The following is a 22,211-nucleotide window of genomic DNA, read 5'->3' on the forward strand; positions in this document are numbered from 1 at the left end:
CAAGTTGGGATCATTTTAATGATTTAGATCTTTGAATGTTGTTCATCAATAATTTCGTTTCTTTTGATAATCTGAAATGAATTAAAATATTACATGTTTATTTACAAATTCCCTCTACTCATGCAAACTTTGATAATATTTTAATCCAAAAATAGATAACAATTCAGTCAAGTACAGATTATAAAAACAAAAAACGCTATTTCATTTTTTCTCGATATCCACATGAGTTCTGTAACATAAACAAGAAAGTGACTGAAACTATTAGCTCACCTCCAGAGTGCTCGTGTCCAAAATCACCTACTTATTTTATTCTGTACATTTCTGTAAAGTTGCTTTGCAATCATGCAAAAAATGTATCACTGCTATAGAGATCAAATTGCAATGAATACACAAGGTTTTCAAATTCAGGATTTATCAAAGTAAATGATAGAAGAAAAAATGTTCTAGGCCATTTTACTTAGAAAGACTTTGTCTATTACAACATTGAATGGTGGAGAAAAAAAGGCAAACTGATTTTCTCTTTTGTTTTAATGTTGAAATTAAATGTTTGACAAATGTTATAATGGCACAACACATTTGAAACGAGCTGATTTCATTGGTTCAGACAACTGCTGTCATTAGCATTATAGTTTGGGTGTAGCTAATATAGAAACACTTTAGCTTTACTGTTATTACTTTTACAATGGTCTCTTTAAGTTAACCATTTAACACTTCAGTTACAAAATTCAATACATTACTGTACACAGCAGTGCTAATGAAGTGCAGCATCTAAACAAAACATAAAAAACTAAAATGAACTCATCTAATCCTTATGTAGTCATTCATTTATCTTTTATGTCAAAAATAATTTGCTGTTTGTACAAAAAAATGTCCAATAATCCCACATTACATTCTTTTTCAAAAACAACAAAAAGCACGCTAAATACTGACACTGGTACATGAGATCATATATATATATACACATATATACACAAATGTATTGTATCCAAATGTCTTATAATTCTTCATGAACACAATACTCTGTATTGCACACATCCCTTAAAGGAGTAGTCCACTTTAAAGATGGGGTCCATTGACTTTTTATAGTAGGAAAAAAAATACTATGGTAAGTCAATGGGCCCCATCTATAAAGTGGACTACTCCTTTAATATAAGCACATGCATTAGTTGGTGAGATTGAGAGAAGCCCAGGAGACCTGACAACCATGAGTGGTCAATAAACTGATGTTCATAACGGGGCTTTGAGAGACCAAATATGTGGCAAATGAAAAATCATTGGGTCATAACTGCCAGTATTAATAACATTCAGTCAAGTGTCAGAGTTCAAAGTTCACATCAGAACGTGTAGCGAGATATTCAGTGGCTATAACTTGACCTTGTTGACACCTTTAGTCATGCTCTGTACGTAAGCCTCATGGATTGTGCCGAGGAACCGCGGGTCGTTCTGAAAACAAGTGAAATGAGGTTACATTAGGACATAACTTGATGGCGTTTCTGCACACTGTTGTGTGGTTGGTCTACTGTACCTTGATCAGATGTATGAGCGTCTCTTGCAGCTGGGTTCGACTGTACAGGACAGGGGGTAAATCTGCCGTCGCCAGAGGGGTGGTGGGTGACGAGGGAGAAGCAGGGATTCTGGGTGGATCTGTTGTCTTGGTGATAGAATGCTGGAATACACTGGGAGACAGAAGCAGTGAAGACTCCTCCCCGTGGACAACTGGCCCCGCCTTCAAGTCATTATAAGATCAGAAAAAATGATTGACATAAATAAAAAAAGTAATTAAAAAATTAGTTCCTCTAATAACAGTAAATTGTTACTGTTAAACATGAGCTTTTGTCATCATACCACAAAGATGAATTCAGTTCACTTTTTTCTTTTAACACCATTCCAGCATCTATGATTATATTCATGTTCATCTATTCTATGGGCTTGTTAAGTCTGATGTCATGCAGCACTGCCCAGTCCAAACAATCTCAAATGCCATAGGGAAATAAAAAAAACAATCACGCTTATATACACATGTAAAATTACAAGCCAAATGGATTTTGCATGCAACATCAAAAATCAAAGAAGCGTCCATTAATCGGTTACTTGTCTTTTAATCTGCTCACGAGCTCTTTGCCGTTGCTGCTGCATTTTGCTATCTGAGGAATTAAAACGTGTAAGAAACGCTCACAACATTTCCAAACCCCAGTAAGGTAATGTGCAGTTAACCTCATCTGTGTAGAAAATGTATGGTTTAAAATGTGATCGTCTCGACGTTATATTAGTAGATTTCTAGATTCATCATCTTGGTACAATGACAAAGTTCGCCAGAGTTCACAGGGGCGCGGAATCACACGTTCACATATGAGGTAAAATTTTATGCAATAATGCGTTCCTCTAATAATTTTATTAAAAACATATATTTTTTAAATCATTATTGAACATTAAAATCAATCACGTGGCTATAGCTTATGTCATTTTCATTGGATTTAAAATAACATTAATCTGATAGAATAATGCAGCTGTTGTGCAAAATGCATTAATGACACAATTAAACAAGTCATTAAAACGTAAATAAACAAAAATGCCATTTCAGATGTAAATATAAATATAAATGTCAATGTGTGATTATTCCGATTGAATAGTATTTGATATGAAAGTTAGTCAACACTTTTATTTTGCATAAAAGCAGGGGCGCTCAGATTGTTAGAAATGTAAGTACCATGGAAAAGACTGAAAGCTCTATTATATTTCGTTTGATGTCTGTGCATGCACAAATTCTGTGACCCCTTAAAAAAATTTGGTGCATGACACCCCTGATAAATAGTGCTCATAAACAGTTGTTTAAATAATATCCTCTATTGAAATGAGTGATGGCTTGGACCCAGAAACAGTATTCCTTACGTCATGACTTAACAAGCTCATACACAAGTTAATCTATACACAATATAAATTCATCGTATTTTAATCTTAATTGCAATTCGCCATTTGCCATTTCACTTACTCTATGGGTCCTGCAAAAACTAAAGTGAAAGAACAAATGATGAATTGCAATTGATATTAAAATATAGCAGGGTTGTAACTCGAAAGACATTTGAAAAGCAAACTCCATTTGCAATTTTCATACAATGTAGGGTTGCCGTGGTGACAGAATTTTCCCACCGGTTAATCAGCGTGTCACAAACCCGGTGATCCCGGTATCACTGTGTGGGAGGGGCTTATAAATGCGCATGCAGACGTGCACATTTTACTTTCACTTTTGAATTACGCAACTGTTAAAATGCATTGGTTGCGTGCGAATTTGCGTACAATGCAGTGCAACAGCTGGTTTAATTAGAGTCAATGTGCGCAGGTAATTCTCACAGAACCTGCCAGTCCCAAGCAGAGCAACCGGCTACTTCTCCATAAAGCGCTGCTTGAATGATGGGTTTATTACTTTTCTTGATGAAAAACACAACAACAAAACAATCTCGCTTATATTAAACATCATATATGTATATTATAACAAAAACGAGTAAGCACGCGGCTTCTGTCATCGTCTGGTCAGTCAGCTTTGCACACTCTGATGAATAAATGAAATCTGACACCTGCTGCTCTGTGATAACGTGCGTTCAGCTCCGCTGAATTCAGGCAGCAGGCACATTCAGTTGTTAGTGTTTGCCCTCTCTAACAAAACTAAATGATTTAATTACAAGAAAATATCAAAACGACGGTGAAAGACGATGTCGCGGCAGGCAAGTGATCTAACCAGTGAGAGGCTGAAGCATCGGTAATCACCGTTTCACCAACTATCGCGGCAAGCCTTATACAATGGCGCTTTTCCATTGCATGCAGTTCATAGTACCCGATACTGTTTTCAGTACCACCTTGGTTGGGGTTCCAAGCGACCTGAGCTGATACCAAATGTGACGCAAAAACACTGTACATCACTGATTGGTCTGAGAGAATCGACACTACCAGCGTCATCGTTATAATGTTAAAGATTAGCTTTAGCTCAGTGCTAGCTTGTGCTGTCTCGAGCAAACATGTTGTCATCTGTGCTCTGCTATAAATTCCCAAACTCCCTTTTAGCGATGAAAAACATCCACAGGTTGAGAATCAGGAACACCATAACAGTTTTTCCCAAACTTGCAGTTTGTGGCAAAAAATTTGCGACAAGCACGTCAGCATTATATATGCTTAAAGGCAACTTCATTGAGGCTAAGCGGAGCGCCGTCGACTGACGCCGCGGTGTTTGAACAGAAACTGTCATGTGAGACATAGGTAGTGATAAACGCGATGTGCAAACATCTATTTGTGGTGGCCAATTTTAATTTTGTGGCGGACTGAGAAATAAATAAATGTATGGGAATGTACAACAGCGCTCTCACTTGTATGATGTCACAGCAGTAGACAGCGCAAATAACTCGACACGCCTATAATCCCTCCCACTGCGAAGTGATACTAAAACTCGATGGAAAAGCTAACCACGCCAAAGTGAGGTGAGCTGACCCGACCCAAACTAAACTAAACCGTGGGGTAATATGCAATGGAAAAGCGCCACAAGTTTCACACAGAAAGGTCTCCTGATCAAGAAACCTAATTGTTGCTACCGGCACTGAACCATTTTGCCATACAGTCGTTTATATGTTTAAATCTGGCGTTTAGGTATGTTCACACGCAGTCAGAGAGACAGGACTCACTAGATTCATGTAAGAAAATGTAATATGCTATGCATTCATGGGTTCAGTCAGACAAGTCTGACATCTACTTATTCACCATCACATTACATTATTAACAAAGTCTTGTTAAATAAAGAGCACAAATTAAGACCTCCGAGAGCTCCGCTGTTTGCATGAATCCTAAAACTCAGTTTGTGATGATGGGTGAAGACTTCATGTGTTTGTGATGATGGGTGTTGTACTTACTGTAATGGATTTCACCAGCGTCTGGGCGTTCACTTCTTTACTCTGTGTCAGAAGACAGTAAGACATGGGAAAAATGAGAATAACAGGTTATGTGTCACACACATACAGGCCTACTCTAAAAATTAACACATCATATATTTACTCAAACATACAAATAACAGAACTGTGATACTAACCTAACCAAACCAAACCAAACCATGTAAAATTCACATGTCCTGCTAATATACTTTCCTCACACAAGTTTTCTATACTTTGTAAGGCAGTAGACACAACGATGTTTCACTTGTAAGTGATTTTTCATTTTATCAAATGCGTTTTATCGCAAAAGAATAAAAATTACCTTTGATACACCCACCAAGGGTTTTGTTAAGAAATATACTGTAAAAAAAACCCTAGTAGCTAAAAAAAAAACTATGTAAATATGTAAATGTAACACTCGTACGTGCTAAAGTCATTTGAATCTTGAGAGTGAACTGTGCTTACCTGCACAGACGCTGGGCTCTTTCCAGTGAAAGATGTGGAAACTTTGCAGCCGGATTCTACGAAACACTGTGGGGTGACCAACGGGCCGGGCATGAAGCCGGGCATCCCGTCTCTATCCGCGAGCGTATTCACACGTGCAGGCGGAAGCCGGCGCAGTGCAGGACCGCTGGACCCCACCGTGCTCTCCTCCGTGTTCGAAACAGCTGCTTTTGGGGAGATGGGGTGCTGGGAGTCCCTGGTGCCGGACCCCTGGAGCAGAGACACCAGTGCCGGCTCAGTCGAGAGCCGTGGGGTGAGTTGAGGGGCGAACGTCAGGCCCCGCAAGCTTTCTGCTGGGGTAGGATTTGACGACTGGGGCGTTTCTTTGGGCAAAGAGCTTCCAAAAAGTTCTTCTACTGTGATCTGCTTCACTATTGAGTGACCTGACTGTGGAGAACAAAGAGGAAAGGAAAAAAACTTGGTTTAGGAGACTTTCAGTCACTTACAAAAAAAAAACAGAGTTCCCATGCTGAACGTACGAATGAAAATGAATGCAGTGTTTTGTTTATAACAGATTAAAATAGCAACTCTAGTTGCAGCTCCTGACCCATGAAAGAGACTGTTCAATGTTTCAGAATTGGTTTTGGGAGAAAACTTACGATTTTGTTGCAGTGTTTATGATAGCAAAGCCACAGTAAATGAAATGCTGGCTGTCAATGTTTATTTCAAAGTCTATTTAAACTGGGATTTCATGTACACAAAACCAAATGTCTCCCTTTCATTTGTTTCCCAAAAGTCACTCATCATTTTCATAAAGTTAAACTTTCTCAACTTTGTTGTGTTGCTAGACATGCCCCATCTCATTGCACAGGATCACTGTCGCTAATGTAGGGTTGTAACGGTATACCGGTATATGATATTAACATGCACGATTATCATACCGTAAACATTTGCTTAATACCGGTTTTGGAAAAAAATTATAATAAAGGAAATCTCATCTGTGCTTCTGCGCATATATACTTCATTTCACATGACTGCTAGACACCACTCATATAGCTTTTCTCTGTACAGCAGAGAAAATTTCATGGCCAAATGAACACAAAATCTAACCTCTATCCCCCGCTGAGAAAAAGTTAAAATCTGCATTATGGGAATACTTTGGGTATCCCAAAAATGAGCATGTGTTGTCCTTAAAGATGGATATCCAGTTTGCAAGAAATGTGGACGAAGAGTGGCTGCAAAAGGAGAAAATACGTCGAACATGTGCTACCATATTCACAAACACATCCCTCTGTGCAGATAAAGGTGTGTTTTGTTTATAATTTAAAGCAGTATTATTTCCGTGATGCAGAGGGAATCCCAAAATCCAGTCATGAAAATCGGCCATAAATCGGAAACGGATGTGTGTTTAATTTTCGGCCGATCTGTTTTCGGACACAATTTTGTTATATAAATGCACCTCTGAAGTGAACTGTCTTCAGAAAAGTCTTGATGGCATTTTCTTGTCGTTTAATCTCAGTATAATGCCTGATAAAGCGTTGTTTATTAGCGCACATGTCTGTTTTGTTTACATGTGAACGCTGGGAACCTCTCGCTCTCCGTCTCGTTCTCTTAAAACACTAAAGCACATTTAAGTGATTTTTATTACAAGTCAATTTTAAGTTGATTACACATAGGCGATATCTTAAGAGAAATAACTTATTTCTTATTTTGTTCAAATGAGTGATGCAGCTTTAATTTTCTTCTTTTTTTTCAAAAGGTTTTTTTATATATCTGTTTTCATTCATTTAAGGGTCATTATAGCTGATGATTATAATACAAATAATAATTTTATAACATATACCGTGAAACGACGAACACCGTGATAGTTTCTGAGACAATTTTCATACCGCGAAAATTTCATACCGTTACAACCCTACGCTAATGTCACTGGAAGTCACAAAGTTTCCATTGAAATGAATGAGATTGCGTTGCTTTGTTACTGCTAGATGGAAGTGGAAAATCTGTGTCTAGTTTACTAAAAAGGCGCAAATTAAATAACAGCTCATTCCCAAAATGACCTCCTGGATAAACTGACATCTCTTTTGTAAGCAAAAGACAATAAAATTAGGCAGCTAAATGTTACAGGACAACATAGTTTATTTAAAATTATATCATCAATTTGTTTCATTCATTCTGGCACTTTTAAAAATTGTATTTTTAGACAAATTGTCACAGTTAACGGTTAAAGCCAAGAGGTTATAGACTAAACATGGAAAGAATAAAATAAAAATTCTTGAAAGTATTTGTTCTTTTTTCTCTCACTAAAAATATTGGAATCAGAACCAGGAATCGATAAGAAACGGATTTGATAGTGGAATTGTCATCGGAATCGCTACAATTAAAACAATACCCAAATTTTGCCAAATGCATAACTTATTTAAATGTAACATTGATTACTAGAGTGTTATAAAAGTTTAGGGTCACACCAGCTTTATACACTCCCTGACAAAAGTCTTATAACTTATCTATTTTGTAGAAACACCTGCTATTAACTTGACTTTAAATTAATCAATTATAGAAATAGTTAATATGAAAAGCTAAAACCCTCCCAAATGATGTTTAATGCACTGAAATAAATTAGTTTCACTGAAAAAACACAAAGCTCAAATTTTGGCAGAGAAAAGTTTTGTCGCCTATACAGAAATTGAACAAATTTACTGCAAATACAAAAATATGTCAGCAAAATAAGTAGTGGTGTTGTGAGATCCAAATTTAATATTTTGTATGACTTCCATGAGCTTGAAAGACTGCATCCATGCGGTTTGGCAAGGATTCATACACGTTATTGATAAAGTCATCAGGAATAGTGAAGAAAGTCTTGTATGCATCCCAGAGTTCATCAATATTCTTTGGTTTCATCTTCCATGCTTCCTCTTTCATCCTACCCCACATATGCTTAATGATGTTCATGTCTGGTGACTGGGCTGGCCAATCCTGGAGCATCTTGATCTTCTTCGCCTTGAGGAACTTTGATGTGGAGATGGAAGAATGCGATGGAGCACCATCCTGCTGCAGAATTTGGCCTCTTTTATGGTTGGGAATATAAGAGGTAGCTAAGATTTCTTGGTATTTTAAACTTGTTCTGGTTGAAAGAGGGACTTCAGGTGATGTTTGCAGAGGTGTAGTTGCAGTTGATGTGAAGGTCTGGGGTTCTTTTTATACACACCTGAGACCTAATTGATCCTTTATTAGTTACAGATGAAGCTTATATGACAAGGCGACAACACTTATGTCTTTGCAAAAATTGACTCAATGAGCTTTGAATATTAGAATACTTTTTGACAGTTTCGTTTTGCACTGAAACATTATTACAAAAGCTGTTGGGATTACAATTAGCCATTTCTTGAAAACAAATCTTGATTAGAAATATATTTTAGCGGCACTTCAGGTCAATTTGTTCACAAGCGACAAGACATTTGTCAGGAAGTGTAGATGACCTTACTAAACTAAAAGCCACAAAACCTACATTTTGATTTGATGGGGACTTGTAATGAGGGACAAGCATTTATAGAAACTTTCTAGCAGAAGTGTCACATGACTATATAGGTGAATAGCATTCTTTACCTTTTCATGTTGAGTTGCCGTCTGTCGGTCTGTGGTGTCCTCTCTCTTTTCCAGCGACGGCAGAGAATCATCTCTCTCCATTGACTGACTCTACACACACAAAGACATTTAACAAACAAATAATAACCATTTTTAATTATTAATTATTTTGTAATTATTTCCATTTTTGCATCTTTCCTTTTATACTTTTTAAAGTGTAGTGTAATTCTCATATCATATATCAGACCAATATGTATACCTAAATATCTAAAACTGTTGGGTCACACTTTAATAGGCTTGGTTATGTTTTTTTTAAATCACCCGATAGATTAAAAGGGTGGGCTTTACTCTTATTATAGTTTAATTTATAACCAGAAATATAACTGTATTCCTTTAATAAATGTAGTAAAGGTGGAAAATAGGATGTTGGATTGGTTAAATATATTAACAAGTCACCAGCATAGATAACCCATTTTCTATAGTGTCTAACTGTATTCCAGTATGAGATCAAGAATGATTGCTCAGAGCCTGTTTCTGTTGCTCATGGTGTCCCACAGGGTTCAGTTTTAGGGCCGCTTTTTTATAATTTATATTCTACTGCTCGGTCATATTTTTAGTTCCTATAAGATTAATTTTTACGCCAATGATACACAAGTGTACATCTCCTCAAGACCTGATGCTTCTCATCCCTTCTAGATTAAACCTTCACAAATGTTTGCAAGATATTTCACTAATAACTTATGTTATTATGTATGTCACTAATAACTTGTTTATTTTATAAAAAAATGTTATTCAAATAAAACGTTAACAACCAATAAAACTGAGTCTTGGGGTTATATTTGATGCTTTGCTTTCATTTATATATAGTACATGGTACTGAAATTCATATTTATGCATTGGTTACATCTAGGGATGGGCATTCGATTAAGTTTTCTTTGTCGATCGTCGGGAGAATTAACGATCGACTATCGATTAATCATTAATATTTTTATAATAAAATTTGTTATTTAACTTTTATACTTAAAAAAATGCAATGAATACAAATATACAGCGTGTTTTTCCTCGATGAGACCTTTATTACAAGATCAACTTGTGGCAGACAGTTAAACTACATTTAGTTAGACAAACATATATTTGCGTGCATGTGCTGTGCTCTAAAGCAGCGCAACCTGCAGCTGCGAGCCAGCGTTCTTAAACAGAGACCTCATTATTTCCAAAATAAATAAAAAAACAGATTCATGTTTAACATTAAATTAAACAAAAAACATAATACTTAGATCTGAAAGGTTTTGTCAAAATGTAACTCAAAATTATTCAAGCCAAAAGAAAGTGCAAGATATTAGCCTTCCTAACATTAGGCTATAACAAATTAGGCTACTTAAAGCCTCGTGAAAAATAACTAACTTAAGTAACTCGCATAAAACTTCTGCACCAGTCTACTGATTTTTTTTGAGAAATAAAAGCATTTTTTGGTGTCAGACGCGACCGCAACCCATGGTGACCGTCAGTCCAGCAGCCGCCGAAAACAGCCGCTCCGAGGAGACTGACCGGGATGCACAGATACCTCAGCGCAAACTTGGCTTATTCCGCATACAGAGTATGAGTGAAACAGCGTGCGTTTTGTGAGCCCCATTAACCATTGTTTAATTATACTAACATAGTCTTTTAGTTTTTATTTGTTGTAAAACAACAGTAGACACAAATTTACTATGGTCTCCAACTCCACAATATACCATAACCATGCTATTTGTAGTAAAATTGCGGAAATACAAATCGTTTTAATCTGCAAAAAAAAAAAAAAAACATTTTCACAATGATAAAATCATGGCTAATTTTCCTAAGGTAGTAATTACAAAATTATATATGTTTGAAAGACGGAGATGCGCACCTGTCAATCTATTACATAACAGAGCGAGGCCAGAGACAAACGTGCTCATAAACGGGAGTAATATGGAATAATGTGTGCATCTTTCAATAACTGTAAGTATACATTTCTTTTAAATATATTTTGTCATATAAAGTTTTGAGACATTGCCTAATAATGCTTTTTCACTTTAATTGCTCATTTAGACTTATTTTGCGGGTAACAGCGTTTTTGACGCATTTACCTCAGAGATTATTTTAGCAATATTGCTTTTTTCCGGTAATAATAATACAATTTATATTTCAATCCTGTTTCATTGTCTGTTTATTCATTTCATTATGCTGTTATGTTAATGTGAGAATATTTATTTGCCATATGAAACGTGCCGTTATATGAATACTTTTGTATAATATTCAAATATATGCGGAATAATGTGTGCGTCTTTGAATAACTGTATGAATACAGTTGCTTATTTTTGTCATAAAGTTTTGAGAAATAATAATATTGTGAGGATTTATTTCCATATGAGACGCTTTTTGTCGTTGAATACTCTCGTTTATTATTTGGAAATCATATACATAGGAAATATATAATGTGGAAGGCTAGACTTGCAAAGTTACTCTGCTTATTTTTATTTATGATATAGGTGGAGATAAATAAAGCATTGCAAAACTGCTGATTTGATCCATTCAGATCCTGACCACCAGGCTAGAGATTTTAAACATCTTTAATCCACATTTACTAGTCTGTCAAATAATATCTAAAATATATTGTTTTGTGAAAAAAAATGATGCTTTGTTCTATTGTTTATGCGGAAAAGTGTTCACAGAAAGTGTCAATCACATGAACGTTTTATATGCAGAATAAGCGGTCAGCAGCGCACTGCAACAGGTGCTTGACGGATTCGCCGCACACATACGCAAACGCACTGCATACGGAGTATTTGTGAAACAGGAGTTAGATAAAAAAAAATGCATTCAATTAATTGATAACAAATTAACGTGATCGACGAAATTCTTAACAATCAATTATCGATCGTCGATTAATTATGCCCATCCCTAGTTACATCCCAGATTTTTTAATGTAATGAAATTTTTTTTGGCATCCATAGAAACAAACTCTGTCAACTACAGTTAACCTAGCATTCAGCAGCTAGGACTGTCACTTAATGACGTATCTCTAATTACATTTCTCTAATCATTTATCAACTGTATTGGCTTCTGTCCGTTACGGATACGTTTTAAAATTTTACAATTTGCATATAAAGCTCTTTATAACTTGGCAGGACAATATCTCTCAGAACTCCTTCACTTGTATATTCATTCACGCTCTTTGAGATCTTCCTCTGGAGACTTACTGTCCTTAATTTTAGGGCTTTTAGTTATTCAGCACAAAAGCTGTTGAACTCCTTACCAAGGCACATTCACCAGCTGAATTCAATTTCAACTGAATTCAAAGGTCTCCATGAGTACCTTGAAAAGCACCTATAAATAAAAGGTATTTTTATTAATTATTATATATTATTGTTTTTGTTTTATGCAAAATATTATTATTTCACTCTTTATGCACTAGAGGGAGTTACGTGGTTAATTCAGGAAATTATTTTCTTTTTCACATATTGGATTATAAGTGGGCGAGAAAGACACATTCCGGTTTACATTTGGTGTTTTTAATCCGTCTCTTTTGTCCACTTGCGAGTTGTTTAAAACGCAAGCGGAAGAAATGACGCGAGGCGGAGAAAGGACGCGCTTTAACTGCCGCGCAGTCTGTGGGAGTACAGCTGCTTGTGCTGTTACTGAACATGCTCATTTCAAAGCAATTGATTAAATAAGCTCGCGCAACTTTACACCCTCGCTAAATTAAAGAGGCGGAGAGCAGACGCTTTAGTTTTATAAAAGATTAAAGTCCCGGCAGAACACTGTGGGTTCGTGTTATTAAAACGTTGTGCAGTACATTAAACATAAGCCTACATCATTATGTTGTCAGCAAGTCAAGCATTGTCATCTTAACTGTAAGTTTCTAATTAATTTGTGAAGTACATAACTTATTGTAAAGCTAATAAACAATAACTTTATGAGTTTCCATTTTCAAAATAAGCCCAATATAACATTATTCTCGTCAAAACTGACAATCATTTAAGTTATATGTATTTTGTTTTGTTTGTGTTTTAAAGTTATTTATAATTAGTCAAGTTTACTGTTTTGTGCACTTATATTAGAATCATTTTGGATAATAAAGTTTATTGTTAACTTGTAAAACACACCTGCCTATATTACATATCTTTGTCACGTCATTCTAAGTGTTTGATCACCACATTTGTGAGTGATCATTGCAAAAAAAGTATTTATATATAGTATATTCTGTTAATGTATATAGTGTATTATATGTACAGTAGCCTGCTGTAGTATAAAATACTGTAGTATATGTGTACTATACTATAATATACACACAAAGAATATCGGCCGATATATCGTTATCGGTCTTTTTTTACTCCCTAATATCTGTATCGGCCCAAAAAAATGCATATCGGTCGGGCTCTATATTAAAGGTATAGTTCACTTTAAAATGAAAATTCTGTCAGCATTTACTCGTCCTCATGTTGTTCTTAACCTGTATGAATTTCTTTTTTCTGATGAACACAAAAGAAGATATTTTGAGAAATGATGGTAAACACACAGCAGTAAGTGACCATAGACTTCCATAGTAGGAATAAAAAAATATGATGGAATTTAATGGGTACTGTCAACTGTGTGCTTACCATCATTTATCAAAATATCTTCTTTTGTGTTCATCAGAAAAAAGAATTTCATACAGATTTAGAACAACATGAAGATGAGTAAATGATGACAGAATAAAGCAAATAAACCCCGAGAAGCAGTGGGTTACCAGTGCATTTTATAACAGCTAAGGGGCATTGTTAGGCACGACGCGAAGCGGAGTGCCTAAACCCCCTTAGCTGTTATAAAATGCACTGGTAACCCAACGCTTCGAGGGGTTTATTGCGTTTATAAAACGGTTACTTCATATGCATAACGTTAGCGGGATTTTATAAAATAAAACCCAAAAAAGTTGTAATTATATTAGTACAAATATTACTCTTCCGCCAAACAAAGTAGTTCCTCAGAATCAAGTGTGACTGAAACAGAGCGCAGTTCCCAACCAACACAGACACAGCAAAGACACAATGAAAATATGATTTAAGACTGTGGTGTTTATTTTATAAATCACCATTCATCTAATTTATACATTAACATTTATATCGTGCAACTGTTGAAGTGATGATCAAATATGCTTGGAAGCATGCTGAACTCTTTCCCCGTCAGCGGTTTTTTTTTTTTAAGTTGCCACCCAGTTTTAGTTTAATGCCTTCCAAAAAATTATCTTCTTTATATAAACATAAAATATCAAATGAAAGAACAGACCATCCGCTTTGAAACAAAAACAAACAAAAAAAACATTTCATCCTACCTTCATTTGATCTCTTATCACCTCTCAAATTTTTTTATTAAAAGCGGAGATAATTCCATTTTTGTGAAGAACTTTAGTAAGAGATCAGATTCAGACGGAGCCATGAACAGTACTACACGGTGTTTTCAGTGAATGCGTCAGTGTTTAAGTTGGGTAAGATCGCCACCCAGTGGATAATAGCGGACGTATGAACTTGAATCCTCAGACAACGTTTTCTCTTTATCGACGAGATGACTCAACAATATTTATTGACAGTTATCTGGATATCGCCATTAATAGTGCAATTGTAGACAAATTAAAAATATGATTTAAGACTGTGGTGTTTATTTTCATAAATCAATACGCAGTAACAGTGGCGCAGTGATACTTATGTAATGTGGTCTGAACCGTGAGGTTACCGGTGTATTTTATCACGGCTTAGAACGCGTTTCAACCAATCAGAATGAAGAACCAGAACTGCCCGTTTTATAATTTTCATTTTAAAGTGAACTATCCCTTTAAAAGGACAAAGTATTATAAAAAGCATCTTAAACGGTTGTATGCACTATAAGTCTTCTTAATACACTCGATAGCTTCATGTGAAGGACAAACGCACCTTTAAAGATATTTAACCCTCAAGAGATCCTTAAAAAAACTTGCATAAGTGTTCCTAAGGCCAAAAAAATGACACCTTCCCAAAAACTGCTCAAAAAATATCATACATCAATATTTCTTTTCCCATATTAAACAATTTAAACTTTTAGAACTACTTCTGCCTAAAATATACAGATCAAATATTAATTACATTTGTGGAAATGTTATTTTTTAAACAGCGTCAGATTTTATACAAAACTCACACTTGTGATCATAAGGCCAAAATGACACCTATCCAAAAACTGCTCTTAAAATATAATACATTAAAAAAATCCACTTAGTTTTAACACTACTTCTGCCTGAAACATACGTATCAAATATTAAAGGAACAGTATGTAAGAAATGTATATCAATTAATCATAAAATGGCCCTGATATGTCACTAGACCTTAAGAAATAATTTTCATTTCAAATACTTATATCACTCACAACAGTGGTCTGGCCAGGATATTGTCATTTAAGAAGTGGAGTTGCAGCCCTCAACTGATGTTTATGTTGTCATTTTGTGTATTGGCCACCAGTTGTGTGATTGCAATACCAGTTTTAGCTACAAGGTTTGTTATTGCAATACCAGTTTTGGCCACAATCCTACATACTGTTCCTTTAATTACATTTGTGAAATCAGAATCAGAATCCTCGGCATGATTATTTCTAGAGCCTTATGTGTGCTGTAATGCCTTGCCATTTTCACTACTCCTGCTATATTGTTTATACTTATAGCAGTGTACTTGGATAAACAACATGAGGGAGAAGCAAAATGAAGATTGATTTTTTTCGATTATGGCCTCTCATCGTTTTTATTACTGAATTAGTTTAGAACGCATTTTTTGTCCCTAGGATCACATGTGTCGGTTTTAATGTAGCTTAGCCATTTTAAGCTAATTTAAAAAAGTAAAACCAAAATTCTTACATTTATCAAAAATTATTAACCTAATTTTGGGCAATATTCAACCATCAGTCTAGATAGATTAAAAATGGCACATAATGTCCCTAGGATCTCTTAAGGATTAAGTTCACGGAAAAACTGTACTCTGGGAAACGTGTCATTCACACACGCACACACACAATAACTGTAGGGTATTTTAAAGATCTGATTTTGAAGTCTCAGTAAGCCGTTGGATGGATTCAATTCACTATGTGCTGAGCACCTGACGCATCTATTCTCTTTGTGTTTTAACAGTTATGAACAATCCATTGCACTGCGAGAATTCCCATGTGAGGATGCTTCAAGTGCATCAACTCTGCATCCAAGAAGCCAATAAACGTAGTGTACAGGATGATTTGGGTTCATCAATTCTGCACCCGGGATGTGCTTAAAAGTTCAAGCGCATAATTCCCAAAAAAACCATCGGCATACTACAGCTTTTTTACTATGACTACTTATTACTATGTTTTACACAATGGTATCAGGACATCCCTTGTAAATATTGTGTCATTTGTTTCTAAAAGAAAGATTTATATTTCATTTTCTGTAATATTAAACTGTACCTGTCAAAATGATTTGCAGCCATGAGTTATTGTTTTTGATTGGTAGTTAGCTGAAATGAACGAAACTTGGAATGTCTCGACTGGCCAATCAGAATCAAGCATTTTATAGAGGAGTGAAATAAGTCGAGATTAATAAAAATCAGTCATACCCTCTGGTATTCCTCTTTGGCTTTACTAAGCAGCTCCAGTATATCTGTGGGACGAGTCTGAACGCAACCGTTTGTCCTGCTGTCCAGAGCTCTGGCTGGTGACGCCTGCTGTGCTTGCAACGCCTCTTGCTTCACAATCCTGCAATGTGCAATGTGTGGTAAAAACTGTATGGCTGCTCCCTGATAATCCAATCCATGACCAATTCTACTGCACTGATGACAGTTTCAATAACAATTATATATGTTACTCACTGCAGCATGAGCTGGGCTATCCGCTGGCAGTCCTTCTTATCATAAAACCAGATACTGTAAATGCCCACTGACAGAGAGAGAGAGAAAGAGAGAGACAGAGAGAGAGAGAGAGAGAGAGAGAGAGAGAGAGAGAGAGAGAGAGAGAGAGAGAGAGAGAGAGAGAGAGAGAGTTCACTTCTTTATCTGTACCCTTTAATTATATCAACATGATGTTAGGAGGCCATAAAAACTATATAAATACTACAGTGTGAACTACAGTTTTTAAGTATTTATAAAAGAACTTACAGTTGCCATTCCGGTACAGCAGAAAAGGATCTTGCAGCTGAAATTCCAAGTCCTTATTGATCGGCTCCACTAAATTTTCAGTGCTCAAACGATTCATAATTGTAAAGCCATGATGTGGGGATGCAGACCTGTAAAGAAACAAACTCATATCATACTTCACGAACCTGTACGAGACAGGCAACAGTCAAACATCATGCTTCTGGAGCTATAAAACAGCAGCAGTCCATTCTTACCTTGCATACACAAACAAGGTGCCTTCAATCTCAGTCTTTTCCTGTTTAGAGACAGATGTATTAGTCTTCAAATAACAGAGATGTGTTAGTCTTTAAATATCAGCTACTTAATGCTGACTGTACCAAAGATACTAATACAACAAGATCAAGCACTGCTATTACTATGGGCACTGCTTAATCATCCATCAATATAAAGATTGATGATTCTCTGTGAGGCGCTCTACTGGTAGTTTTCATGTGTCCTCACCACTGATCTATATAAATGACTGGATTGCGCATGACGTCACAATTGTGAAGCCACCGCGCCACCATACTGGTCTGCCCAAACATTCTATTAAGTCAAGAAAAGTGATATTAGATTAATGATAAAATATCACTTTACTAGTCTCCGTTTGTATATGAAGTCTCCTTGTACATTATTACATTATTATCCTAAAAATTATCTTTTTACACCTTACGTTACTAAACAAACTGCGCGCGCATGAAACCTGGTCGCCAAACACAGAGGGGCGTTTTCATCCCTGTGTGTCAAAAAGCAGATTTAAGTCCGTATTTTTTCTCTTCTAAAGTTCGGTAAAAACACATAATGGGGTTAAAATCTTGTTTAAGAATCTGTTTTATAATGAGAATCTCTCTTTCAGCGCGCCTATGTGTGTGTGCGCCGCGCGACTTTAAGAATCCCACACAAACATTACAGCGTAAATGCTAGGATTAAGATTGATTTTATATATAACAGATAATCTGGATACATTTACCCTAATACATGGTAATGTTTTAATGTTTTGCTTTAGTTTTAATGTCAGACAATCATTGAAATGTGAGAAAAATGAAGAGAAAGGCAGCAGATATATCATCCTTCTTCAGAAAGAGTAGCAAGCAGCAGTCAAATGAATCTTAGTAAAATACATTTCAGTGGCCTACAAAATTCACGTGATTTTCTGGTCTCTATAGTTTTTTCAGCAATGGGAGATATAAATTCTGGTTTCAAAGTAAATTTCAAAAGTTTTATTTGATTAAATAGTAAAAAAAAACACGAGGTTGAATTATGACTATAAATTGTATGTTAATCTCAATTCATTTTAATAAAAATTTAAGTATTGTAGCAATTGTATGTTATACATCATTGTGATTAACGCACCTATAATACTTAAAAGTATTTTAAGGTTGGATGATAGAGATTTTATGTGCCACTCCAGAGTAACTGCTGGCCCCTGCCTGGCCACCCCTATGAAAAATCCCTTGCCCCCCCACTGATTAGCAAAACACAAAAAACACATTATATTATAAATCTTTACCCGGACAAGTGACTTTTGTGCATGGACAAGTGAAACATAAATTTACTTGTCCAAAGGACAAGTTCCTCAAAAAGTTAATGTCAAGCCCTGGACTCCCTCTGCCGGTTGGGCTTACCAAGATGGCTGCTCGATCACTTTACGCTGTTACGTTAATCCCGTTATTTATATAGATCAACGGTCCTCACACACTTAGGGGAACCTAAGCCCCGCTGGATGGCAAGAGAGCACTAACTGCTGTTGTCCACAGGTTAAGAAGTGACTAATTTTTTTAGCCTAAATAAATAACAATACCACCGAATAGTTGTTGTGCAAGAAAATGTCTAATATCTTTCAGCTGCTAGTGCTAAACAATAAAGTTACGGGGTCCACATCATTCAAGTCCAAAAAATGTGCATATATCCTTCTCCAAAGAAATCCAAATGGCTCCAGGATGATAAACAAAGGTCTAAGATGGCAGCGCTACCTGAAGCAAGTTATTTTCGTTTATAAAGTTTTAAAAATGGATATTTCAACAACAACACCGCACGGGTTACCCTCAGTAGGCATTTGTTTATCATCGTGGAGCCGTTTTAATTTATTTTGTGAAGGATGAATGCACATTTTTTGGACTTGAAGGTCGTGGACCCCATAACTTCACATTTGATTAACTGAAAGATCTAAAACATTTTCTAAAATAACTGAAAATGTGTTAGTCTGAAAAATGATGGACATATGCATCTCGGACGGCTTCGGGTGAGTAGTAAATCATGGATTTAATATCATTTTGGCCGAACTATCCCTTTAAAGGGCGTGTTGCAGGTTAACCACCACTGTTGATTAATGGGTACATAAATCACTCAAGATATGTATATCATTTTTAAAATGTCTCAAAAAAGGTCTTAAAGACCCTTTTTTTTAATGTTTTTGGTATTAACGTTTTTTTTAAGCAATTCGGCGATGACGTCACGTTGGGTAGAAGTAGATGAAAGCCTCAGCCAGAGCTATAGAAATAGATGAGACATTTATTGCCGTTTTATTAATACTTACGTTTATAATATGGAAATCATATATACATAATAGGAAATATATAATGTGGTATACTGCAAAGTTACCCTGCTAATTATTATTTATGATATATGTGGAGATAAATAAAACTTTGCAAATCTGCTGATTCAATCCATTCATGTCCTGACCACCAGGCTAGAGAGTTTTAAACATCCTTAATCCACACTTACTAGTCTATCATATAATATCTAAAATATATTTTTATGTGAAATAAAAGGAAGTTTTGTTATATTGTTTATGCGATCATAACGAATCACACGATCATTTTATACACAGAAGCAGCGGTCATCAGCTGCAGCGGGCTTGAATCCAACCGCATACTGCAATAAACAGGCGTTCGGCGGCTTTTTACATCAAAGGATGACAGGCTAGAAACCAATCACTGATCCCCGTATTTTTATAAATCCTGGACATGATTGGACCGGCCGAACGGGTTGAGCACTTTTATATTTGTTGAGCAGAGAGGCTGCATAGTTTGACCAGCGGGCTGCGGGAACCGGCCGCACATCAGACCGACAGACGGTGTTGCTAATATAACTCACAATGTATAACTATTATCAGACCGGCCAACCGGGAAAGTCCCGACTCTCCCGACTGAAACTCCGCTACTGGCTGTAGGGAAATGTGTGCGTTTTGATCGGTGTTCGAGGCTCTTACCTCGCGACCAGATGTGACGACGTGACGCCTCACTCAGCTTCCAGGATTTGAGTCATGCTGCCTGAATTCGTTTGTGCTGAAGATCGCATACACCCATTTCAGCAGAATTATGGTCTCCCTCAAACCAGCACGCACGAGTATGTTAATTGTTTGTTTACTTTCTACACGAAGTTATGCTAAGGCTATCTGGCTTTCTGCCTATTTCTCTATACTAGCCCATCTGTCTGTCTGTCTGTCTGTCTATCTATCTATCTGTCTGTCTATCTATCTATCTGTCGTTCTGTCTATCTAGTCTATCTATCTAGTCTATCTATATCTATGTATTTATCTATAATTTGCATTGATATAATCTGAACATTGTACTTTACTCATCTCTCTAGTCACTCTCAATGCTCTTAAGGCAAATTCTCTCCCCAACGTGACGTCATGCAGTGCGTTGAGGGGGAAAGGAGAATCCTTGCAAACCGCTGTACTTTTTCGTTTTTTATTCCGTTTTATGATAACCAACAACATAAAATACAATGGATAACAATTTAAATGTTTATTATCAACAAGCAAATTGCCCAAATTCGTGGAAAAATTTTACCTGCAAAACGCACTTTAAGGTGGCAGTAGCTGGTCTAAGCTGGTCCTCCCAGCCTGGCAAAGCTGGTCAAGCTGGTGGGTCAGCTGGTCTTAGTCCAGCTAGACCAGCTTAAAAAAGTGACCAAAACACAACTAGACCAGCTTAAAAAGTGACCAAAACACAACTAGACCAGCTTGCTACAGCAGCGAGACCGGTGGCCGGTTGCATAATCATAGCCAAGACGTTAAGACTGCGTCTTAATAAGACTGCGTCTTAAGAATGATTCTGACTAACTAGCAATTACTTGGGCTAATCAGTCTTATTTTTGGATTTAAATTAGACTGATCTACCTTTCTATGTAACATGCTTAAAACAGTTATGATCAGTCTTGAAGAAAAAAATTCATGGCTAACTTTTAAAACTAGTGTTAAAGTTTTATGCAACTGGCAAATGCTAAAACTAGCTCCAGTAGGAGAAACACACTTAAAAATTTTAAAAACTTATCAGCAAGGAATAATACAGTGTTTTAATGTATTTCTGTCTTACTTTTCTTTATTTGTTTATTGTTAAATATTGTAGTATTTTCTCATATATCATTTCTGTCATATATGATTATATGTAGATGCGTATGTATGATGTTCTGTTCGCGTGGTTAAATTGAGTTGAAGCCGTGATGGGGCTGTGATCCTCGTTGGAGGACTCTGTTTAATACCAATGTTATTTATCAGAAACAGATGCTGTTTCAGTCTTAGTCGTGTGCTTTCTTTCCTCAAAGCTTGTCTTTATTTTGTTTAGTCGTAGATGATTTATTCATGAGATAAGAATCAGTAGATAACCCCATAGAGCTTGTGGCGTTGCTATTAGCAACTGCAGGCTAACTGTCCCGTGCCGATCGAGTAATAAATGTTGAAATCTCACCCATTCATTTGCTTTGGAGTTGAAGGTGTAAAGCGCGACCTGGCCCGTGACATCCAACAGTTTCACTATGTAGGGATCATAGTGCTGCAGAGCCGCTAGACTCATCATCTGACCCGCTTTATTCACACTCTCCATCTTTACTTCTGCACGGAACACAATAAAGGACGCACACTTCCGGTTACTGCTTTATCACATGTCTGTACGCGCCCCCTGCATCTCAGAGGCTTTTATTACTTTAATACTTTTATTATTGTATAGCATTAATAAAAACTTATACAACTAACAACAATTAAAACAAGAAAATAAATACAAAAAAAATAACATTGTGAGAAAAGAAACGAAGTTGAAAGTGTAAAGTGATACAATTTAAATACACATATTAAAATAAAGCGTTTCATAAGTTTTTAATATTTCTTATAGTT

At 36.1% G+C, this 22,211-nt stretch overlaps 1 protein-coding gene across 1 annotated transcript; it reads right to left on the bottom strand.

The window, feature by feature from the left end:
- Nucleotides 1–510: 510 nt before the first annotated feature.
- On the bottom strand, nucleotides 511–21,949 carry dcp1a (decapping mRNA 1A). The gene is made up of 10 exons (XM_065247757.1): nucleotides 21,790–21,949; nucleotides 17,311–17,351; nucleotides 17,078–17,205; nucleotides 16,793–16,859; nucleotides 16,541–16,679; nucleotides 8,961–9,050; nucleotides 5,376–5,801; nucleotides 4,893–4,934; nucleotides 1,526–1,726; nucleotides 511–1,443 (listed from the first exon to the last, which is right to left on the bottom strand). Exons 1-10 carry the CDS (start codon nucleotides 21,922–21,924, stop codon nucleotides 1,363–1,365), a joined length of 1,350 nt encoding a protein of 449 aa, XP_065103829.1. The 5' UTR covers nucleotides 21,925–21,949; the 3' UTR covers nucleotides 511–1,362.
- Between the last annotated feature and the right edge of the window lie 262 nt (nucleotides 21,950–22,211).

Source organism: Paramisgurnus dabryanus, chromosome 11, assembly GCF_030506205.2.
Source record: "Paramisgurnus dabryanus chromosome 11, PD_genome_1.1, whole genome shotgun sequence".
In the NCBI taxonomy this organism is placed as follows: Eukaryota; Metazoa; Chordata; class Actinopteri; order Cypriniformes; family Cobitidae; genus Paramisgurnus; species Paramisgurnus dabryanus.